Source organism: Salmo trutta, chromosome 5 (assembly GCF_901001165.1).
Source record: "Salmo trutta chromosome 5, fSalTru1.1, whole genome shotgun sequence".
NCBI lineage: Eukaryota > Metazoa > Chordata > Actinopteri > Salmoniformes > Salmonidae > Salmo > Salmo trutta.
The window spans coordinates 14,141,805-14,166,830 of record NC_042961.1 but is presented as its reverse complement, the minus strand read 5'-3'; the positions used below and the strand labels follow the sequence as shown (position 1 = coordinate 14,166,830).

Genomic DNA, 25,026 nt, shown 5'->3' with positions numbered 1-25,026 from the left:
GCGCTCCATCGAAAGCACTTTTCTTAAAGTTTTTATCCAATCACACACACGTTTAGTGACACAACTCGTCAAAGTCGCTTAGGTACTACAAAACATTATATTCGATGATTGGTCAACGGCTATCTAGTGGAGAAGTGACGCAATTTTCTTGGCCGCATCCGAAGGCAGAGGGAGGGTAAATTTTAATGGCAGTCACTGGCGCTGTAAAATAAATTAAGTCCGGAATCTGGGAAGAATTCATAACAATTTCGGTTATCAATGTAGCTCTTTAAACGTGATTTTTTTCTGGTACATTTGCGTCGTATTTGTAAACTGTAGCTATCGTTGTTGCACGAAGTTAAGGCTTGTTTTGTGCGATTACAGTACGCCGGAGTCAGACTAGGCCCAGCCGGGTGCAGAAGAAGCGGTCCCACTGAGTTGAGAGAGGTGTGTTTTCGGTGTTTTAAAGCGCATTTCGGACCATATCTTGTTTTAATATGTAACTAGCTAGCTAATTTTTTAGAGATGCATTTCGACACCTTAGTGTTACAGTAAATAACATATTTAACGTTGCATTTGCTGGCTAGCAAACGTTAACGCGTTAGAAATGTAAACATAGCTAGCTACAGTTAGCAGTAACGTTAGCTAACTACTATAAATGGCTAATGCTGGTTCTTAGCAGATGTCCGGCCTTTTTCTTACATTGGCCCAGTCAGCCGTGTCATGAGTTGAGCGTTACTAGTTGGCCAGTGAGCTGGCAACGCAACGTCGCGTTTATGTTTAATTTCAATGAATAAGTAGTTAGCTGGTTAGCTAGCTGTTAACGTTACTAGTGCTGAGAATATCATCATAGATTGAGATCAGTGTTGAAAGGGAAACGTTAGCTATCCAGCTCTAGTTAGCCAACTAGCCGACTAAACTAAAATTGATTGAGCTTAGTCGGCTAATTAGATGCTGTAGGTAGCTAAGGTGGTTTTAGTGAATCCATCATCGCAATGACCCCCATCACACATAATGTATTAGCAACGTAATCTCGAACCTCAGCGGCAGAGCTAAAGCTGATAGCTAGTCGTTTGATTTAATCAGCTACTCCATTATAAACTGTATTCAGGGAAAAACGACATCCAATCTATTTTGCAGGTAGGCCTTCACACCATCCACCAGCTTTGGATGAGATAAATATTGTTCTAGTTAACTAAAGTTATTGTTTTCTCATGTTACACCCACAGAGAATATGTAACATACATCAACATGACATCCAGATTTGGTAAAACCTACAGCCGTAAGGGAGGGGAGGCCAACTCCAAATTTGACGAGGTCTTCTCCAACAAGAAGGCCACACTGAGCACCAAATGGGGAGAAACCACTTACAAGGCCCAACTGGGCTCCAAGCGGCCCCTTCAGAAGCCTGAGGTAGTCGAGTTACTCAAGAGGCCCCGCATTGAAGATGACGACAGCTCAGAGGATCCTTTTGGTTTTGACAGCGACGATGAGTCCAATCCTGTCACCTCCCACAGTATGCCCCAGTCTGAACCAGCTGAAGGTGAGGCCAGTAATACGCCGCCTGCTACAACCACAGTCCCAGTGGATAACAGTAGGAACAGCACAGCTACAGGTAAGAACTGGATGCCAGAAAACTGATGACTTAGTGTTGGCTTTAAACATGTTGGACATGTTTTCATGGGAGGAGGCGCTCGAAAGTCTAGCATGAGCCTGTGTCTGTCTTAAAGTGGTAGTGTTTTGCAGCACCAACCACCTTCAGTAGAGCTGATGTGTGCGCTGTGTGTCTGGTGGGAACATGTTTCCACAGGTGCTTGTAGAATAATTGCAAGTATACAGTAGCTAAAGAACACCATGCATGTCTCTTGCATTTTTTCTTGTTGCATTTTTTATTATGGAAAGACAACTGCTTCACATGATCCTTGTGATAATGGTTATGATGAGAGTGGTGGTGTGTGGATATTTCTGGAGCAGATAAAGTGAAGGGCTCCCTTGTGAGCTTGTTACACTCTGCTAGCAGCTTCTGTGTCAGCTTATCTCGTCTTTGTCTGTCCCTGATAGTTCTCTAAAGAGAGATCAGGCTTTACTGTAACACTATCGTCTCAGCAGGTCTGTACCCATTTCATTTAGAATAACTGATTTAGAAATTATACAAACCAAACAACCGCCTTGAACAAAATCTGAAACGGTATTATTTTACAATATAATGCTTCCTTCTGTTAACTTGCTCTTTCATCTGCTTTGTGCTCACAGGCAAGCAAACATTGTCCAATGAGGGTGCAGAAAAGGGTAGCCAGTCCTTGTACAGAAATAAGTCGGACAGTAACCAGAAGCCTATTGCTCAGTCCTCTGTTACAAAGACTGTGCCCAAGGACCCCTATGTGGAATGGAGCTTAATAGGGACCCAGAGGTCTTCTACCTCCTCCACTAGCATGGACCCTCTCCAGGAAAAAGACTCAGCTGAGGCACCAGGGTTTAGCAGAGACTCCCAGTCCTCTTCTTCCCAGGATGGGCTCTCAGGTGGGATGAAAAGTGCTCAACAGGAGGCCCCAGCCGAGCCTGTTGTTGACAACCTTCCCCCCTCCCCGTTCCTCCTCAGGCCCTCCAACACTAGGAAATACATCCGTCCCAAACCCAACAAGGCCTCTGACGTTCCAGATGCTTCTGCTGCATGCGACGTCAAACTGCCTGTAGCCGCCAGCGTTCCAGTTGCACTGAAGCCCAACAGTGTGTCCGCTGCCAGCGGTAGCGGCGGTGCTAATGCTAGCACGACGACGGCCAAACCTGCTGGCAGGGGTCGGGTACGGGACTATACGGTGCTGCATCCATCCTGCCTGTCGGTGTGTAACGTCACCATCCAGGACTCCATAGAGCGCAGCATGGACGAGCTCATCACCAGCACATCTCCTACTGACCTGGGGGAGGTGGGACGGCTGAGGAAGAAGGCAGAAATACCTCCAGCCAAACGCAACAGGTAAACGACTCCACTGGCTGTGGCCCAGAGAGTACACTCTAACTCCTCTCTCCCACTGGTCCTTCATGACATGCTTGATACTACTTGCTTGATATTGTACAAATGTACACTAATGTTCAAAAGTTTAGGGTCACTTAGAAATGTCCATATTTTTTAAAATAAAATGCTTTTCTTTTTGTCTATTAAAATAACATCAAATTGATCAGAAATACAGTGTAGACATTGTTAATGTTGTAAATTACTATTGTAACTGGAAACGGCAGATTAATTTATTTTTATTTTTAAATGGAATATCTACATAGGCATACAGAGGCCTATTATCAGCAACCATCACTCCTGTGTTCCAATGGCACATTGTGTCAGCTAATCCAAGTTTATCATTTTGAAAGGATAATTGATCATTAGAAAACCCTTTTGCAATTATGTTAGCACAGCTGAAAACTGTTGTTGATTTTAAAAGAAGCAATAAAACTGGCCTTCTTTAGACTAGTTGAGTATCTGGAGCATCAGCATTTGCGGGTTCGATTACAGGCTCAAAATGACCAGAAACAAAGAACTTTCTTCTGAAACTCGTCAGTCTATTGTTCTGAGAAATTAAGGCTATTCCATGTGAGAAATTTGCCAAGAAACTAAAGATCTCGTACAACGCTGTGTACTGCTCCCTTCACAGAACAGCGCAAACTGGCTCTAACCAGAATAGAAAGAGTGGGAGGCCCCGGTGCACAACTGAGCAAGAGGACAAGTACATTAGTGTCTAGTTTGAGAAACATACACCTCGCAAGTCATCAACATGCAGCTTCATTAAATAGTGCCCGCAAAACACCAGTCTCAACGTCAACAGTGAAGAGGCGACTCCAGGATTCTGGCTGGTTCCTCTGTTCAGTGTCTGTTCTTTTTCCCATCTTAATCTTTGATTGGCCGGTCTGAGATATGGCTTTTTCTTTGCAACTCTGCCTAGAAGGCCAGCATCTCGGAGTCGCCTTCTTCTTTAAATCAGCACAACAGCTTTCAGCTGTGCTAAAATAATTGCAAAAGGGTTTTCTAATGATCAATTGGCCTTTCAAAAAGATAAACTTGGATTAGCAAACACAACGTGCCATTGGAACACAGGAGTGATGGTTGCTGATAATGGGCCTATGTAGATATTCCATAAAAAATCTGCCGTTTCCAGCTACAATAGTCATTTACAACATTAACAATGTCTAAACTATATTACTGATCAATTTGATGTTATTTTAATGGACAAAAAATGTGCTTTTCTTTAAAGAACCAGGGCATTTAAGTGACCCCAAACTTTTGAATGGTAGTATACATTTACCGTTGAGCACGTAATGTCTCTTCTTATACCAACTTACTTTAGCTTGCCTCTATAATTGTTTTCTATATGTGCTTTACTAAATGTTTCTACTACACTGAGACCTAGGTGATTCAGTTCTCTCGATTTTTGCACCTCTTTTGTTTTTAGAAGACATTTGAATCATTTGACTATGTTTTCGTGTGTTCCATGTCAGCTGCTGATTTGAAATGAAATGATTCCCCTCTTGTAACATCAGGTTCCGCACCACCCAGAGTAAATCCAAGAAGGAGACCAAGCTGGAGTTTTTTGGCTTTGAGGACAAGGGTGACCAGGAGGGGGAAGATGGTGCGGACCCCACAGCCGGCGGCAGCAGCTACAAGATCAAGTACTTTGGCTTTGACGACCTCAGCGAGAGCGACAGTGACGAAGAGGATGGCACCCTTGTCAAAGGGAAGCGGAAGGCCAAGAAGGCTGCAGCAGCGGCGGTAGCAGCCATGGCTGTTAGTGTGGATAGCCCTCAGCCCAGCGACTCTCAGGACAGCCAGAGCAGCAGCAATACAGGTGATATATACTGTTGATGTTTGTGTTCGTCTATAGGTAGTAAAGAGGCTTTAGCTGTATGAAAAACAGGTGAGAGAGGCTATGTCTTACTGTCAAAATTTCAAATATTTGTTGCATGCTTCATAAACAACGGGTGTAGACTAACAGTGAAATGTTTACTTACGGCCCTTCCCAACGCAAAGAGAAAAAAAGAGAAATAATAAAAAAACTATAACACAAGGAATAGCTGCATAATGAGTAACGATAACTTGGCTATATACACAGGGTACCAGTACAGAGTCTATGTGCAGGGGTACGAGGTAGATGTACATATAAGTAGGAATAAAGTGACTAGGCAACAGGATAGATAATAAATAGTAACTGCAGCGTATGTGATGAGTTAAAAGTTTGTGCAAAGATGGTCAATGCAGATAGTTAACCAATAGCTACCTGGACTAATAATTTAGCAGGCTTGTGGGTAGAAGATGTTCAGGGTCCTGTTGGTTCCAGACTTGTTACATTGGCACCACCTGCTGTGTGGGAGCAGAGAGAGCAGTCTTTAACTTTGGTGGCTGGAGTCTTTGACCATTTTTAGGGCCTTCCTCTGACACCGCCTGGTATAGAGGTCCTGGATGGCAGGGAGCTTGGCCCCATTGATGTACTGGGCCGTACACACTACCCTCTTTAGCGCCTTGCTGTCGGATGCCAAGCAGTTACCATACCAAGTGGTGACGCAGCAAGTCAAGATGCTCTCAATGGTGCAGCTTTAGAACCTCTGAGTGCCTATGCCAAATCTTTTCAGCCTCCTGAGGGTGAAGAGGCATTATCGTGCCCTCTTCACGACTGTGTTGTTGTGTGTGAACAATGATAATTTGTTAGGCTCATGCTTTGCTTACTGTCAGTTTGCCTTCACCATGTAACTGGATTTCTATTGTAGATGTATTTCCATCATGTTGATTCCACTGTTAACCTTATCATTGTGCTGTTCCCCCACTCTCAGATATTCTGGAGTTTTCTGATGACTCTAACCTTGGTGGGTCTGAAGAGCAGAAGGGTCGTTCAGGAAAACAAGGGGACACATCCAAGGAAATTGGCAGGAAGATCTTTAGTGGACCCAAAAAGGTGAGGGAGTAGGGATGCACATTTCCGTCCATTTTGCTGCCAGCTAACCTAACCTCATTAACCGGTCAACAAACAGTTCCATTTTTTCCAAACAGTAAAATTAGGTGACCAACAGAAAATAGCCTACTATGCATGCATACAAGGAACGGACAATAGCAATCCTATCGTCTTAGTCAAAAGGACATAGCCTATTATTGAACATGCAACTCCTGTAATGAAACAGCTAATAAAACGCCATTAAATATTTGCCAAAATGCAATTAGCTGGATAACACAGTTCTAAACAGTGCAGCTAATGCGAGCGTTAAAAACGTAGAAAGATGGGGAATCTAATAGCAACCACTAGGATGGGTTGCTAATATGACTAGGATGGTGCTTCTGGACTAATGAAAGAAAGTTGAAATGAAAGAAATTATGTCTTTATTAAAATAATAATAATTGCCTCCACGTTCCTCTAGTTGGATTTCACTAGGCTACTTTGAAGCAAGATAAGAAAGACATGCCTCATTATTGAAGTAAAATAAACCATGCAGGTTTCAAAGAATTATACTGCCTCAAGCTCACGCTGCAAAGTGGTTGGTGACTCGCTGATCGTCTGCCTACCGTTGATTATAGCCTATGCACTTGAATGAGAGGTGCGCTAGCTATTTTTAATCGTGGCCATCTGTTTTAAACACTTGCATTTAGAATTGTTGGTATTGGCACATTGCGCAATGACTGGTGCTTATAAAAGCTTGCTTTACTCCAGTGGCAGCTTTTTAAGGAGGTGCTCTGGCGCTGTCTGACAGGTGCTGTGCTGTTCCTCTCCTCAAACTCGGCTCTGTATGCTGTGCGCGTGTGATAACTAAGATACATGGCAACTAATGAAAATACACACGCACTGATTTTAATACACTTAATTATGCAAATTAACCTATACACCGATAACCTGTCAAATGCATCTTTGGCGGCTAACCGATTTTAACGGTTAACCATTAACATCCCTGTGAGGAAGTTACGAAGTCTGATGTTTCTGTGTGTGGATTGTATATGTGTGTGAGATGGAGAGTGTGTATGGAAAGAGTTTTGTTTGTGTGTGTAGCTGTGCTCATGAGGTAACACTGACACGAGCTACAATTGCTGTCACTAAGGGGAGTAGATGTTCAATATGTTTCAAGCAGTCATGGGTGAGTGAGCAGCCAGAGAACATTCTCTATTGAAGGGATAATTGTGCTGGAATCAATGACAGGATCACGTCTGCTTTGCTTCACTGGATATATAAAAGCGTTTTTTTGCAGGGCAGATGAATGGGACGGGCCTAATTACATGACTCTTCAGAAACGTCACAAGAACCTCTCTCCTCCACTCAAACATTTTACCAAATCAAGTGGAAAGTCGCACCATTTTCATAATTGACATGCCTAGATTGACCATCAAAATTAGTGATAAAGCCAGTTAAGAGGACCAACAGATTGTTTTAATTCCAATAATAAGTAGTAACTGCACCAGCCACAGTAGCTGAGTCATACAGCAACAGTTGAACAACAGTCAATTTAGCAACAGTTCCTCAACAGTACTCTGCACTGTAAGAATGTCACTGTACCGTTTACACCTGCTGTATCCAGTGCATGTCAAATCAAATGTTATTTGTCATATGCGCAGAATACAACAGGTGTAGACCTTACAGTGAAATGCCTACTTACAAGCCGTTAACCAACACTGCAGTTTTAAGAAAAAATGCAGAAAAGAAGAAAAACAGTTCCAAAGAATTAAAGAGCAACAGTAAAATAACAATAGCGAGACTATATACAAGGGGTACCGGTACAGAGTCAATGTGCGGGGGCATCGGTTAGTCGAGGTAATATGTACACTACCGTTCAAAAGTCTGGGGTCACTTCTAAATGTCCTTGTTTTTGAAAGAAAAGCACTTCTTATTATTTTTGGTCCATTTTAAAATAACATCAAATTGATCAGATAGTGGAGACATTTTTATCTGGATGCGGCTGATTTTTATTTTTGAATATTTTTTAAATATATCTACATAGGCATCCAGAGGCCCATTATCAGCAACCATCACTCCTGTGTTCCAATGGTATGTTGTGTTAGCCTTTTAAAATTATAAACTTGGATTAGCTAATTGATCATTAGAAAACCCTTTTGCAATTATGTTAGCACAGCTGAAAACTGTTGTGCTGATTTTAAAGAAGCAATTAAACTGGCCTTCTTTAGACTAGTTGAGTATCTGGAGCATCAGCATTTGTGGGTTCGATTACAGGCTCTAAATGGCCAGAAACAAAGAACTTTCTTCTGAAACTCGTCAGTCTATTCATGTTCTGAGAAATGAAGGCTATTCCATGCAAGAAATTGCCAAGAAACTAAAGATCTGGTACTACTCCCTTCAAAAACAGTGCAAACTGGCTCTAACCAGAATAGAAAGAGTGGGAGGCCCTGGTGCACAACTGAGCAAGAGGACAAGTACATTAGTGTCTAGTTTGAGAAACATACACCTCACAAGTCATCAACTGGCAGCTTCATTATATAGTACCCTCAAAACACCCGTCTCAACGTCAACAGTGAAGAGGCGACTCTGGGAGAGTTCCTCTGTCCAGTGTATGTGTTATTTTGCCCATCTTAATCTTTTCTTTTTATTGGCCAGTCTGAGATATGGCTTTTTCTTTGCAACTCTGCCTAGAAGGCCAGCATCCCGGAGTCGCCTCTTCACTGTTGAGACTGGTGTTTTGCGAGTACTATTTAATGAAGCTGCCAGTTGAGGACTTATGAGGTGTCTATTTCTCAAACTAGACACTCTAATCAAGCCATTCATTTGATGTTCTGTAGTTTTGGCCTTTAAACTCTTTCTAAAACACAGACATCAATCCCTCTACCTCTCCCCCTCTGCGGGAGTGAGAGAGATCTCTGTAGAACTGTGATCCACAGCAACTTCATCCTCACAGGCCAATCATGACAGCAGTGTGATGGCGATTGCATCGTCTGTACTTATTGGGGCCTATCAGTTCTCTCCAGAAATGTTCGATCGGGTTCAAGTCCAGGCTCTGACTGGGCCACTCAAGGACATTCAGAGACTTGTCCTCAAAGCCACTCCTGCGTTGTCTTGGCTGTGTGCTTGGAGACGTTGTCCTGTTGGAAGGTGAACCTTCGCCCCAAAGAGTTCCTTCTTGGTTTCATCAGACCAGAGAATCTCGTTTCTCATGGTCTGAGAGTCTTTAGGTGCCTTTGGCAAACTCCAAGCAGGCTGACATGTGCATTTTACTGAGGAGTGGCTTCCGTCTGGCCACTACCTTAAAGGCCTGATTGGTGGAGTGCTGCAGAAATTGTCCTTCTGGAATGTTCTCTCATCTCCACAGAGGAACTCTGAAGCTCTGTCAGAGTGACATCGTGTTCTTGGTCACCTCCTTGAAGGTCACCTCCAAGGCCCCCCGATTGCTCAGTTTGGTCGGGCGGCCAGCTGTAAGCAGGGTCTTGGTGGTTCCAACCTTCTTCCATTTAAGAATGATGGAGGTCACTGTTCTTGGGAACCTTCAATGCTGCTGTCATTTTCTGGTACCCTTCCCCAGATCTCTGCCTCGACACAATCCTGTCTCGGAGCTCTACGGACTATTCCTTTGACCTCATGACTTGGTTTTTGCTCTGACATGCACTGTCAACTGTGGGACTGTATATTGACAGGTGTTTGCCTTTCCAAATCATGTCCAATCAATTTCATTTACCACAGGTTTGTCATTATGGGGTATTGTTTGGAGATTTCTGAGGATTAAAATATATATATTTTATTAATTATTATTAAGGCTATAACGTAACAAAGTTAAAGTCAAGGGGTCTGAGTAATTTACCTAGACATTAGTTATTCTATCCACAATTGCGTAATAAATTGTTTCTGCTGCCATTTGTCACATGATCTATTTCACAGATGACAAATTGTCCACCCGTATCTAGCGTATTTTGTTTTGTGGACATTTGAAAGGTTTACAGAGATTTGCTCTTTCCATCAGCTCCGTCATTCTTTTTTTTTGGTCTGACATACTTTACTCACATACTTGTTGGATGGAACATGCAAAAATATACGCAGCTCATTGTAGCTCTGCCACAAAAATGGAAGAGGCAATTACTCAAAAGAGAAAGGAATTAATTAGGTTGTCTGCCGCCAATCAAAAACCATGCATGGCTTAAAATTACTAGTGTGAATCATAAAATATATCAGTTTCACTTCAGGTTGAGAGGTTTGACAACATACAGCTTAAAATTCAAGACAGTTGGAACAGATTTGATGTCATACAAAACATTTGACGCATCAATCCATTCTTTTCAATTTAAACTAAAATTCTCGCTACACACAAATAATGTGCAATGTATGGGGCATTGAACAGTCAGCTCTGTGAAAAGACTGCAATGAAGAAACAGAATCAATAGATCATCTCTTTTGGTACTGTCCTTCGGTGGCCCGCATTTGCAGTCAGGTCTAGCAGTGGTTGTTAATGTCTGTGTTCAGATGGACCTACAAACAGTACTGTTAGAAGATCTGAAAAACCACAATCTATTCATGGAAAATATGATTATACTCTTAGGTAAAATATTTATTTGATTCGCAATATCTGTAGAAATGGTACAAATAGTGTTTCAAGACCCTTGTGACATCAGTGTCATGTCATGTCTGTGGACATGAGGGATTGGTTGATTTGCCGATTCACTTGGAGTCCAGTACAAGTAGGAGAACTTTACACTGCGTGTACAAAACATTATGAACACCTGCTCTTTCCATGACATACTGACCAGGTGCAACTCAATATTAGGAGGGCTCTTAATATTTTATAGTGTGTGTGATATATCACACACAGTACCAGTCAAAAGTTTGGATGCGTACTCATTCAAGAATTTCTCTTTATTTTGACTATTTTCTAGAATAATAGTGTTAATACATAAACTATGAAACATATTTTGATTTGTTACTACATGATTCCATATGTGTTATTTCATAGTTGTGATCACTATTATTTTACAATGTAGAAAATTGTAAAAATAAAGAAACCCTTGAATGAGTAGGTGTGTCCAAACTGTGTTGACAGGTACTGTGTGTTTCCACCAGGTCCTCCAACCATGGGGGTGAGGGCGGGGGGGAATCAGAAATGATGCAAGTAATGTTTGATACCAATCAGTCTGCTGGTTTCATAGCTAAAAAAACATGGTTTGTATTAATCACAACATCCTCTCAATGTAGGCCAGTTGTATTCAGGACATGCACCAGACCAGGGTTTCCCAAACTTGGCCCTGGGGCCCACCTGGGTCCATGTTTTTTTTTATTTGCCCCAGCACTACAACAGCTGATTCAAAGAATCAAAGCTTGATGATGAGTTGGTTATTTGAATCAGCTGTGTAGTGCTATGGCATAAACCCAAAACGTGCACCTAGGGGGGGACCCCAGGACCGAGTTTGCTAAACCCTGCACTAGACGACTTCAAAAATGGATAGTTTTCCATTAGAATGCAGTGTCTGAACATACCCATTTCCTAGGTAGACCTATTCAGTATCATTAAAACATAAACCATGTCTGATGTTTGTATTCCTTCCATCACAAACTCACCACTTTTATAGCAGATCTAATGGTTTAATAATGACCTTTTTTTTCAAATGGGTAGAATTTTTATTGAAGTGAGCTTCCTGAGTCGTGGAGATGATAGGATAATAGTATAAGATGAACTTAAATGTCCCCAAGGTGCGATTTAGGGGACTAATGTATTTATTTCGGAAGTCGGTTTTGGTCAAAGTTAAAAGAAGTGACCGTTTTTGTTCTTCAGAAAGCAACTTGATGAAACGAGCCATGTAGCTTCATAAGTCTAGACGTTATGAAGTTGTTTATTGTACAATTCTCCACCATTAGCTCCTATGTTATTGTGATTGAGGCTAATAAGTCAGGTTTATCTAGTACCTACTGTTCCCAAAACTGAGGATGTCGAGGTTTGTTTTGCTAGTTCATCATGAATCCTTTCTACTACTACTGAAAGCTGTACTGTAAGTAATCATTCCCAGTGGTACTGTACTTACCCTGGACCTGTGGTTGTGTGTTTTGCAGTCCCCTGCTAAAGCTGTGTACAATGCTCGCCACTGGAACCATCCTGAGCCTGAGGAGATTCCCCTGCCACCCCTTGCCTGCGCACACACTGCTCCGGTGAGAACTACTCTAGGACACTTCTAGGGCTCTGCCTTACACTGGTCACACAGATGCACGCACCCACACCGTGTATTGAAATTGCGATCCCTAGTAAGCCGATAACAATGCGTTGTCCTAGAAATAATGCATTGACCAAATAGCAACCTCACCTACTTGAGATTTCAGAGGGGGATATTTAAATATTAGCTGTGTTCTGCTTAGTCAAGACTTTTTGAAATTGTCCCAATAGGAGACATTTTAGATTGTCCAAGGGCACCTGGAACTAGATTTTGTTTGTCTCGTCTAACTTTGCTTTTTGATTTATTCCCCTCTCCAGGCCAGCATATCGAGCGGAAGCAGCAAGGACACCAATTCTCACAAAGACGACGGTCTGTTCAAAGCGCCTCCCCCACCGCCCAAAGTCATCAAGTCTGTGACCATCCCCACTCAGCCTTACCAGGACATTGTCACGGCTCTCAAATGCAGGAAGGAACACAAGGAGGTGAGCCAGGCATGCTGGGTGACGCGTCACTCCCTCAAGACAGTCGGCATGATCTTTGCACTGTTAACATCACCCGAACGCTTATCTGACATTTTCACAATTTGCGTTTGCGTGCTTGTATAGATGTTTTTTTTTTCTTCCCTCCTGCAGGCCACTGTCTTTATTCATTTCAAACATAGTTTAGACTGTTGATGTCCATTTAGAGAGCAGTGTAAAGCTTGTTTTTGTTCATTTAAAACACAATATGGGCAGCAGGGTCCCTGAGGAGCATGCTGTTTCATTAAGGCCTAGCCACAGCTAGCAGATTTGCCTTCATGCTCTTGACCAGACAGTTGGTTGCACATCCCCCTTACCAAGAGGGACTGAACCGAATCTATCTCGTTGGGCATTGTCTTCACCTTAGATAACCTCTGATGGCCTGCGTACACACACATAGTTATTGATAAGGGAGTATTATCCCAGTCAGCTAATGGAACTAATCAAGTGGAGCTGCTTTGCATGCTGTGTGTGGGGGGGGACTATTTTTTTGTCTTTGGACAGACACGCATGCACACACACTTGCATTAGTTAACAATTTTAAATTATGTTTATTTTGCTCAATATTCAGTGCCATTTTCTTGTGTAAATGTCAGTCATTATCTCTTCCCCCTTGCAGCTGTACACGGTTGTGCATAATGTGAAGCACTTCAACGATGTGGTAGAGTTTGGTGAAAACCAGGAGTTCACTGATGACTTTGAGTACCTGGAGACTGGCCTAAAGAGCAGCCAGCCACTCAACACACGATGCCTTAGGTAAGAGAAACCCACTCAACATTGTCCACCTTGGCAAAAAGAGCTCTTCTTATTTAACATTTCCATACACACACACACACACACACACACACACACACACACACACACACACACACACACACACACAGAGTGCCTTCGGAAAGAATTCTGACCCCTTGACTTTTTCCAAATGTTATTGTGTTACAGCCTTATTTTAAAACGCATTGATGAGGAAGTTTCTTCATTTAGTCTGCACACAATACTCCAATATGACAAAGTGAAAACAGGTTTTTAGAATTTTTTTGTAAATGTATTAAAAATAAAAAACAGACCTTATTTACATAAGTACTCAGACCCTATGCTAAGAGACTTGAAATTGAGCTCTGGTGCATCCTGTTTCCATTGATCATCCTTGCTGTTTCTACAACTTTTATTGGAATCCACCTGTAGTAAATTAATTTGATTGGACACGATTTGGAAAGGCGCCTGTCAATATAAGGTCCCACAGTTGACAGTGCATGTCAGAGCAAAAACCCAGCCATAAGGTTGAAGGAATTGTCCATAGAGATCCGAGACAGGATTTTGTCGAGGCACAGACCTGGGGAAGGTTACCAAAACATTTCTGAACACCGTGGCCTCCATCATTCTTAAATGGAAGAAGTTTGGAACCACCAAGACTCTAACTAGAGCTGGCCGCCCAGCCAAACTGAGCAATCGTGGGAGAAGGGTCTTGGTAAGGGAGGTGACCACGAACCCGACAGGGCAACAACCCTAAGCACACAGCCAAGACAACGCAGGAGTGGTTTCAGGACAAGTGTAAGAATGTACTTCAGTGGCCCAGCCAGAGCCCGGACTTGAACCCGATCTAACATCTCTGGAGCTACCTGAAAATAGCCGTGCAGCAACGCTCCCCATCCAACCTGACCGAGCTTGAGAGGATCTGCAGAGCAGAATGGGAGACATTTTCCAAATACAGGTGTGCCAAGCCTGTGGCGTCATACCCAAGAAGACTCGAGGCTGTAGTCGCTGCCAAAGGTGCTTCAACAAAGTCCTGACTAAAGGGTCTGAATACTTACGTAAATGTGAAGTCGGAAGTTTACATACACTTAGTTTGGAGTCATTTTCTCGTTTTTCAACCACTCCACAAATTTCTTGTTAACAAACTATAGTTTTGGCAAGTCGGTTAGGACATCTACTTTGTGTATGACACAAGTAATTTTTCCAACAACTGTTTACAGACAGATTATTTCACTTATCATTCACTATATCACAATTCCAGTGGGTCAGAAGTTTACGTACACTAAGTTGACTGTGCCTTTTTAAACAGCTTGGAAAATTCCATAAAATGTCATGGCTTTAGAAGCTTCTGATAGGCTAATTGACATCATTTCAGTCAATTGGAGGTGTACTTGTATTTCAAGGCCTACCTTCAAACTCAGTGCCTCTTTGCTTGACGTCATGGGAAAATCAAAAGAAATCAGCCAAGACTTCAGAAAAACAAATTGTAGACCTCCAAGTCTGGTTCATCCTTGGGAGCAATTTCCAAACACCTGAAGGTACCACGTTCATCTGTACAAACAATAGTACGCAAGTATAAACACCATGGGACCACGCAGCCGTCATACCGCTTAGGAATGAGACACTTTCTGTCTCCTAGAGATGAATGTACTTTGGTGCGAAAAGTGCAAATCAATCCCAGAACAACAGCAAAGGACCTTGTAAAGATGCTGGAGAAAACAGGTACAAAAGTATCTATATCCACAGTAAAAGAAGTCCTATATCGACACAACCTGAAAGGCCCTCATCAAGGAAGAAGCCACTGCTCCAAAACCGCCATAAAAAAGCCAGACTACGGTTTGCAGCTGCACATGGGGACAAAGATCGTACTTTTTGGAGAAATGTGTGATGAGACAAAAATAAAATTGTTTGGCCATAATGACCATCGTTATGTTTGAAGGAAAAAGGGGGAGGCTTGCAAGTCAAAGAACACCATTGCAACCGTGAAACACGGGGGTGGCAGCATCATGTTGTTGGGGTGCTTTGCTGCAGGAGGGACTGGTGCACTTCACAAAATAGATGACATCATGAGGAATGAAAATGATGTGGATATATTGAAGCAACATCTCAAGACATCAGTCAGGAAGTTAAAGCTTGGTCTCAAATGGGTCTTCCAAATGGACAATGACCCCAAGCATACTTCCAAAGTTGTCCTTAAGCCATTTTGCCACAACAAAGTCAAGGTATTGGAATGGCCATCACAAAGTCCTGACCTTAATCCTTTAGAGAATTTGTGGGCAGAACTGAAAAAGCATGTGTGAGCAAGGGGCCTACAAACCTGACTCAGTAACACCAGTTCTGTCAGGAGGAATGGGCCAAAATTCATCCAACTTATTGTGGGAAGCTTGTGGAAGGCTACCCAAAAAAGTTTGACCCAAGTGAAACAATTTAAAGGCAATGCTACCAAATACTAATTGAGTGTATGTAAACTTCTGACCCACTGGGAATGTGATGAAAGAAATAATATCTGAAATAAATCATTCTCTCTCCTATTATTCTGCCATTTCACATTCTTAAAATAAAGTGGTGATCCTAACTGACTTAAGACAGGGAATTTTTACTAGGATTGAATTGTGAGAAACTGAGTTTAAATGTATTTGGCTAAGGTGTATGTAAACTTCCGACTTCAACTGTATATATGTGTTATATATTTTTAAACCAGTTTTTGCTTTGTCATTATGGGGTATTGTGTGTAGATTGAGAAGGGGGGGTTAATACATTTTAGAATAAGGCTGTAACGTAACAAAATGTGGAAAAGGTCAAGGGGTCTGAATACTGTCCGAAGGTACTGTGTGCTCAATCCAAGAGGACAACATGGAGCGATTTTTATTTTATTTTTTAAAAGTATCTTTAATTATTTTTACTTGTCCACTCAATCCTTTTATGCGCTCTTCTCCTCTGAACTTTTTCAAACACTATCCCCCTGTCTTGCGCCTCTCTCTAGTATAATCAGTTTAGCCGCAAGGTGTGCAATGCCCAGTTTCCGGATGCACCTACGGGCCAGAGGGAAGGTGGCTCAGGTCTTCAAGATGTTGAATGATGCCCCGCTGCATCCGGTAGGAATCTGACGTCTACAACCACAATTGACTCAAACTGTACTAACTGACCCAAACTAATGGTACAAAACCAGTGGGTTTCAATAAATCTACCTCAGCTTATTTGTGGCGATGACCTATTTGTCCTCTAGATACTTCACATTTTGCTATTGAATTTGAATAAACAAGGACAATATTTAAGGTCTTCCCCTGCAACCAAATGCTTTTGAACTGATTGTTGCCCCTCCCCACTCTCCCTTCACTCTTCTCCAGAACCTGGCCCTATGTACTGCCTCTCTGATGTACATCCTAAGCAGAGACAGGTTAAACATGGACCTGGACCGGGCCAGTCTGGAGCTGATGATCAGACTGTTGGAGCTGGAGCATGACCACTCGGGCCACCACCAGGACCAGCTCACTGCCAAGGAGATGACCAAGGTCAAGGAGAAGATCCGCAAGCTGTGTGAAACGGTCCACAACAAGCACCTGGACCTGGAGAACATCACGGTACGCGGGGTCAATCAGAATAATGATCTTTATATTGATGATGGTGAGTTGGATTTCTATAGCACTTTGTTTGTTTTGCAGTCGTGTCACCTGGCCATGGAGACCCTGTTGTCTCTGACCTCGAAGAGGGCCGGGGACTGGTTCAAAGAGGAGCTGCGCTTACTGGGAGGCCTGGACCACATTGTAGATAAAGGTGTGTTGTAACAGTTTTGACTTGAGGTTATTATTTTGTTAGGGGTGCCAGGTAGGTTGTGAAATGTTGGATTTGTCCTTTTTAATTTGAGTTGGTGTCATCTGGCAGTCAAGTCTACAGCAATACAAAGGACTCATATAAAAGTCAGTACTGGGAAATACGCTTTTCATAAACTGTTAAACATTGAAATAACTGCAACTATTTGATTATTTTGCATTTGTTGTATTATTCAACAAATGATCATACAAATACTACGCAGTCACTACGCAATAATAATAATAATAATAGTAATAATAATAATATGTTCACTTATTAAGATGCAACTTATCTGAGACTTCCTATCTAGGACATCTTACTTTGTTAGCACATAGTAATTGGCATACATGTGAATTATTGTCTTCTGCAGTGAAAGAATGTGTTCAGAACCTGAGCCAAGAGGATGACAAGGAGAAGCTGGTGTCATCGCTATGGGGGGCAGAGAGGTGTCTAAGAGTACTGGACAGCGTAAGTACAACATCGAGGAGTGTTGGCAGGCTCAGATGTTTGAAATCCATTCATTGAATACAAGAGGGGAAAGTACATTGACTCTGCACTCTCCGCCTCATCTGACCAGCTTTGATTTGACAAGTGAAAAGGCATTTCAATATCAGTCTAGTGTGTCTTTGTCCTTCGTTGCAGGTGACTGTCCAGAACCCAGAGAACCAGGGCTACCTGATCGCCTACAAGGACTCTCAGCTCATAGTGTCCTCTGCCAGGTGAGAGAGACTGAAACGCATGCTAATCTTTTGACACCCACGCTCGCTTGCTCCATCGCTCGCTCGCTCCATCTTGCGTTCTGTCTATCGCTCGTGCCGTCTCGCTCTCTCTCGCTTCATTTCTCTCTCTTGCTTCATCTCTCTCAGAGGTTTGCGGTACTGTGAGGACATGATTCAGCGCTACAGCCGGGAGGTGAACAGCTCTCTGTGTTCGTCAGGCACGGTGCTGCCCCACTGCAGCTTCAGCAACGTGGGCAAGGCCGTTGAGGACTGCATGAGGGCAGTCATAGGGGTGCTACTCAATCTCACCCACGACAATGGTAATATCACTGCATCAACATGACCTCTATATCGAGCAACATTGTAGCTAGCGCAATGCGTTCCCAATCCTAGTGCCTTGTTTCTCTGCTCCTCGTCTCTTTTGATCGCATCCCAGCTGTGCTAGAGTTCTCATAACACACCACAGGTAGCTGCAGGGTGGCGGCAGAGTGGTAACTGGACTGTACTGTGGTTTTTTTAGAGTGGGGAAGCACTAAGACTGGAGAGCAGGACCGGCTCATCATCACAGCACTCAACTGTGTCCTACGGGTCCCACGCTACATACCTCAGGAACAACGCTTTGACATCAGAGTCCTGGTGAGAGGCCCTGTGTGTTGTAGGCCTGCATGGAAATGATTGCACAAATCCAGTTACTTGTACCCATCTTTGAAACGTGGGTCCTGTGTACCCACCTCATTGAAATGCCACTTAATGAATGCAAAGGTAGTATTAAAACTGACGCTTCAATGTAGTAATTGCAGGTTGTTTGTGCTCAATGTTTTATTATGGGACTAATGAAGTGTATGTCCTTGAGCCTTTTTAACAGCATCGCTCCTCTCCTCCTCTCTGTGTGTGTGTGCACGCTGGTACAGGGCTTGGGGCTGCTGATTAACCTGGTGGAGTACAGTGCCAGAAACCGCCACTGTCTGGTGGACATGGAGTTCACCAGTTCAACCAGCCCTGAAGGCAGCCAGGGAGAGGCAGGGGGAGAAGAGACCCAGACCCCTGAAGGGAGGCAGGGAGAGGCAGGGGGAGAAGAGACCCAGACCCCTGAAGGGAGGCAGGGAGAGGCAGGGGGAGAAGAGACCCATACCCCTGAAGGGTGGCAGGCAGGGGGAGAAGAGACCCAGACCGCTGAAGGCAGCCAGGGAGAGGCAGGGGGAGGAGAAACCCAGACCCCTGAAGGGAGGCGGGGAGAGGCAGGGGGAGAAGAGACCCCTGAAGGGAGGCAGGGAGAGGCAGGGGGAGAAGAGACTCAGAACCCTGAACAATTCCTAGCCTCCACAGATCCAGCTACCGCAGCCCTTACAGAGGGTGAGGCTGAGAAGAAGACCAAGGGCTCCTCTTCAAGTGCCCTGGCTGCTCTGGTGCAGGTAATAGTTCTGTTATCACCACTTCAGAATCATTTTGAAGGGAATTTGTAGTAAGAAGATAGAAAAACACAGGTAATTGAGTTACTCTTGTGCATTTGTCTGCATCTTCAACAAGTACATAGAGTAGCCCCCGGCTGAATTCCTTTTTGCCGAATGAGCTCTATTTTGGTGTCCTCTGGTACATTCTAATGCCTTGATTCCATCAGAAATACACAGTGACATTATTGACTTTACCTCCCAGATTGGAGAATGTGTTGTGAATTGTCGAAAGACATTACTTTTTACAATTGAAATTACTGAAAAATGTATGAATCCCGTGTGTTGTAAGTTATTTTGGATATCGTCTAGGCCTATATGATCAGGAATATTTAGTAAAGTGTTATATCGTTCTGATTTTACGTAGCCTAAATTCATTTCAAAAGATCATTAGGTAGGGCCCTATAAAATCCGTTTATTTGTTGCCTGATCCCGTTTAGTTTTTTGTCAATTTTGTTTTTCCAGGTTCCCATTTTTCTAGATTTTGTCAGCTTTTTGCTCTCAGATCACTTTTATTTTTTATAGATCATCCAATTTAGTTGGTTTTCTAAGTCCACAACAATGCTTAAGCCACATGAGAGCACTTTTGAGGTCTGGGAAAAATCTGAGAAATGTAGATTTTTTTTTTTACTGTCAAAATCATCGCTAACGGCTACACAAAGTGGTAGACGCGTGCACAACACACACACACACAGATTGCAGGAAATGCGAATCACGGATGCATTCTGTTCATGTCTTATGATTATCTTGGGAAAAGAATGCCTTTTCAATACATTTAGTTTATTCCCTACTGAGGTCAATACATTTTTGAATATTGTTGAATTCTGTCTTAATGCCTGGATTCCATGAGGGTCTAATGATCATATTTGGACCAGAATGAGGCTCTCCTCTACCTATTGTTCCTGCAGTGATGATTCACCATCTTCATTGAATGTTTTCATAATTTATCTGCAGATAATCACCAAAAAGCCTAGGCACATCAGGAGCCTATGCAAAGTAGTGAGCCAAATAAACGTCTCTCTCGCCGACGCGATCGTTAGGCCACACTGACTGACCTGACTAGACGGGTCACTCACTTTTAACATCACTGTCTGGCAAAACCCGACCTCCTAGGAAATCCTTTGGTTTACTTGCCCCAATGCGATAACGTGGACGTATAACTACGTTGCATGATTTAACAATGGTAAAGGGATATAGGAGATCGACTTTATTCAGTCAGTTGGACAACTTTTTATTAGCTAGTCAACACTTGCTGTTCAGTTGTCAAAGTACAGTAAATAGACTGAAACACTAAAGGAAATAAATGAATGTGCCAGAAAACAATAATTAGGCTGTCGTGGATTTCAACAAATTGTTACCACTGACATGCAGATTCACGAGCATCATGTTCTCTTCCTCTGTAAAGACATTTGACTGCAACCAAGCACACACATTGTACTGGGAGGCAGAATGTGTTTCCCTGTCATCGCTTGCTTTGTGACTGACAGGAGCCTATCCTATCAATAGATTGCTATAAAGATTCATATTGTTCATCGTAGTTAATATGAAGTGGAAAAGGTAGTCGGCTGAAAATGAGTCTGTAACCGGATGATTAGCCGACGGCCAGAGCTAATGTCTGTCTGGCAGGAGTTTGACTGTCTTTTCCTCCGTTCACAGTTCTTCCTGGAGCGGGAGCGAGCAGCCATATTGGCTGAGGCGCAGACTGATGACCTCATCAGCGAACCGCCCAAGCCCCAGGACCAGAGCGGGGAGTGGCAGGAGACGTCGGGCGAGATCCAGTGGGTCGCTGCAGAAACCAACGACAGCGAGAATGACAAGGAGAAGGACACAAAGAAAGACGAGGAAGATGAGGAGCTAGATCTCAACAAAGGTAAAGATGTGGGTCTGTGTAAAATAATAATTTTTGTAACAGTTTTACTACTCCATGTTGAGTGTTGTTCTCCCTCTCTCTCTCTGTGGTGGTGTAGCTCTGCAGCATGCTGGGAAGCACATGGAGGATAGCATCGTGGCTTCCTACACAGCTCTGCTCCTGGGTTGTCTGTGTCAGGGCAGTCAGGTAAGCTTCCAGCAAACTAGCGACAACCCTGTTCCTCAACCTTCGCACTGGGGGTGCAGGCTTTTGTTCCATCTCAGCACTAACACACCTGATTCAACTAATCAATAAAGTTTGCAGGTTTGAAGTACAGATGTAGGATCTTAATTTGAACCAGTTTGCTACAGCAGGAAAATAATCCTGCAGCAACAGGAAATGTGGATTATACTTGGACATTAGTGGTTGATTTGATTTTCCATTACAGAACATATATTGAATTCCAAAGTGGAAATTATAAACTTCAGAAGCCTTTTTAAACCTCAAATAGCCTACAATTTTTAAATTACAGGAATGTTGTCCTGCAACGGGCTGATCAAATTAAGATCCTACATCTGTATAGGCTACTGCAAACCAGTGCAATTCTTCTGTCTTGATGGTAGGTCTCTTAGAGTGCCATTTTCCTTAGAGCCTTTTGCTAATAGTGTTATCTGTGCAGTGTTAGTATTTTCCTCTTACAAAATATCAGGAAGAGAAGTTGAATCTTGTCAAAGACAATGGCAATAATATATGTATACTTATTAACATGTAAGTGAAAAATAAAGGCAGCTGCAGTGCTCTACTTTGTCCATGGTGAATAGAAGAACCCGATCGTGGCCTATGGTGGTCTAAGCCACTGCCTCTAGAACTCCTATACCACTACAGCATGCGATCGAATCCTGAACACTTATTCAGCAACTCTCTCTTTCCCCTTTACCTCTGTTCTAGCTGATAAACAAATAACAATATGAGAGGAAGCAGAAAAAAGAACCTGATCGCTGATTCCAGTTCAGTTGCATAATGCTGCATCAGAATTCACTTGTGAGAGCTTGAGTCTGTCAGAAAGTAGGCTATTAAACTTAACATGACACAATACAATTGCAGAATACATAAAAGCACAAAGGTTATTTTTGGATAAATATAAAGAATAGGTAACATAAAAGCCTTGTTCAAAGCTTATGAGTACCGTTGTAGCCCATCGATAAATGGAAAGCTAGTAGCCTTCTCCCCTAAACACCTCATGAGTCATTTTCTGCTCAACCTACATCGGTGCAGAGTTGACCAAGATCTGTGCAGATGCACCGACAGGTGAGCTGAAAATAACGTGTCATTGCTTAGTTATTTTAGCTGGTTGCGTATTTTTGCGAGAGGGAAATTGTGCCCCTTAATGTGTGTTTGCTTCATTCCCTCTCCTCAGGTTAATGTGACTACTGTGCGGGAAAACCTTCCCAAGGGAGATTTCTCAATCATGACGGAAATGCTGAAGAAGTTCTTAAATTTCATGAACCTTACTGTAAGTAAGCAACGTCTTTTGATAATGACCTAGCATCTCTTTCTCCTTTTACATACGAGCACAATACAAGCGAACTTACTTTCTCTCCGATCTCTTTTTCAACAGTGTGCATTTGGCACCACAGGGCATAAGTCCATCTCTCGTGTCATAGACTACCTGGACCACTGTTAGTGAACCCTTCTTTGCACTCTGAGTGCAGATAAGGGCACATCTTTTCAGATCTGGCAGCCCAACAAGGGTCCCACCAGATCTGGCAACCTTAGCAAGGTTATGTCAGATGTGGCATCCCCAGCAGGACGGGCTGTACAGAGAATCCACCAGAGATCATCGGTGTCCCCCAGCATTGCTTCAACATGCGTTCTCATTCTGAAGAACAAGACACACACCACACACACAATGGCCTGTGATGGTTGTAGAAAAGGGAAGGTAACTGTAGAAAGCCCCTCTCTAAATTTCAGTTTGCCCATTTGCATAAGCTCGCGGTCAAGTTGAAATCTTCTGGAGTTTTCTTCAGTGCATCATACTTGTTTAAGTTCTTCTCACAAGGTCATGTAATGTAACATCATTCTACATTTAAGAAATTATCAGTTCAGGATGACTGATGTTATTTAAATCTTTGTTTTTATATAATGGCACTTGAATGCTTTTAAAAAAATTGTTTTACTCATTGCCCTTCCAAATTTGACTTTACAGTAAAGAAACAGAGTTTTGTGTTTTAAATTTGCAATTGATAATTTTTTATGCTGTGTGAGATGTTTCAAGTCTCTACAGTTCCTTACCTTTTACATGTTCCACCTAACACATCACTTGAAGTGGCTGGATATAATAACTGCTGTATGTACGGTTTTCATTACACTCCCAGAGACCCTGGTAAACCGGACTGACATTAATAATAACCAAACCTCGGCCAACTGGCATAATCCTCATTGAACATAATTGTTGTTTGCCCATACTGTGGGCGTCAGTGGTGGCTGGTGGCACTTTAAATGAGGAAGACGGTCTCATAGTAATGGTTGGAATGGCAACATGTTTGACCATTCCATTCACTCCATCCATTACTACTAGCCGTTCTCCCCTCACCAGCCTCCTCTGGTGGGCATTGTATCTTACCACTTCAAGTAGCGCTGATCCAGAACCAAGTCCAGGGCTCACCACCTGGTCCTGGACAGCTGCAGGGGGTGCAGGTTGCATCCAGCCCTGCAGTAATTATCAAAAGCCTGCACACCTAGTACCCTGCGTTGGTGATCCCAGTCCTAACCCCAACCCCCTAGGCACCCCCAGGTCTGAGCACCGGATAGTAAAATGTTGACAATCCTACCTAGTCTATTGGAGGGAAAAGTGAAGTAACTACCATACTGCTTATACCTATCCTTTCTGATCTGCTTGTGGTGGTAGCCTCTGGACAGGGCTGTAATGTTTCTTTACTGCCCCTTGTGTCTTAAGTCGTCATGTTGGGCATGACCTTCCTACTCTGAGCGGTGAACCAGAACCCCTAAACCTCCTTTCAGCTACTCTATAACTAGTCCTGTGCTCCAATAAGATACTGATTTAATGACTGCCATACAGATTTCATTTCCCTCTGATTTGTAGAGCTGCAATTGAACAGACATGTTACCTGCAAGTTGAGTTGCAAATCTGGGATGTATTCATTATGACGATTCTGTTGCAAAACGTTCTGTCTGTTGCAAAACGTTTTTCCAAACAAAACAAGGGTTTCTATTGGACAAACTCAGATAGGTTCGTTCCGTTTTTCTGTTTGCTTCCGTTTGGTTGTTAAACTGTTTCTGTAATGAAAAGAATTTCAGAATGTAAACACCTGTAAATAGTGGTTAGTGGATGTTAGAATGCTAGACTACTTTTCTGAAGCTGATATTTTTATTTTATACAATATTTCTGAGTTGTCATTTTGAAGTAAAAACAAAAAAATATAAAGACAGCTGCAGGACGAAAAAAGTTTGTACCGGTTTTGAGGACGTTGTCTTTGATTACATGTAAATAATTGTAACTCAAATAAAAAGTTGCTACTTTTGGTACACCACTGTATCTTTCTCATGTCTGGTATTGTGTGAGGAATACTTGTGTTCATTCTGCTTTTAACATACTGACTGGCTTAGCCTCAGGAGGCAAACATTTATACATTGAACTTGAGGTATTCGTGTAAAGAGACTGTATGCATGACTGTATTCTGTTTATCCCCTATGAGGCCGTGAGTGCTTTCTGGGAGTGTGTGTTGCTTCTCCCTCTCTCCCCCCACCCCCTTTCTTTGTTCATTCACCCTGACAGACTCAGACTGAGTGAGTTGCACAATAGAAACAAGCATTTTATACTTAAAGCACCACATAT

The 25,026-nt window shown here is 42.8% G+C and overlaps 1 protein-coding gene across 3 annotated transcripts; it reads left to right on the top strand.

The window, feature by feature from the left end:
* Positions 1-56: 56 nt before the first annotated feature.
* On the top strand, positions 57-24,721 carry LOC115193699 (wings apart-like protein homolog). 3 transcript variants are annotated; one of them, XM_029752624.1, is made up of 20 exons: positions 57-426; positions 1,209-1,522; positions 2,233-2,953; positions 4,507-4,811; positions 5,791-5,912; positions 11,976-12,071; positions 12,391-12,555; positions 13,211-13,347; positions 16,328-16,439; positions 16,692-16,925; positions 17,007-17,118; positions 17,525-17,622; positions 17,797-17,873; positions 18,021-18,193; positions 18,394-18,509; positions 18,785-19,285; positions 20,978-21,191; positions 21,289-21,377; positions 22,588-22,683; positions 22,789-24,721. In XM_029752624.1, the coding sequence occupies exons 2-20, from the start codon at positions 1,231-1,233 to the stop codon at positions 22,852-22,854; spliced, it is 3,726 nt and encodes a 1,241-aa protein (XP_029608484.1). In that variant the 5' UTR covers positions 57-426; positions 1,209-1,230; the 3' UTR covers positions 22,855-24,721. The 3 variants fall into 3 exon arrangements, with proteins under 3 accessions (XP_029608484.1, XP_029608482.1, XP_029608483.1); XM_029752622.1 differs by having other exon boundaries at positions 60-426; positions 1,209-1,594; XM_029752623.1 differs by lacking the exon at positions 57-426 and adding an exon at positions 453-1,119 and having other exon boundaries at positions 1,209-1,594.
* Positions 24,722-25,026: the final 305 nt, after the last annotated feature.

What these genes read in the sequence shown, in the direction of transcription:
- LOC115193699 (XM_029752622.1), top strand. Translation starts at nt 1,231, where the DNA reads ATGACATCCAGATTTGGTAAAACCTACAGCCGTAAGGGAGGGGAGGCC. An exon ending in TAGGAACAGCACAGCTACAG is followed by an intron (nt 1,595 to 2,232) that starts GTAAGAACTGGA and finishes TTGTGCTCACAG; the next exon opens with GCAAGCAAACATTGTCCAAT. An exon ending in GCAGGAAGGAACACAAGGAG is followed by an intron (nt 12,556 to 13,210) that starts GTGAGCCAGGCA and finishes TCCCCCTTGCAG; the next exon opens with CTGTACACGGTTGTGCATAA.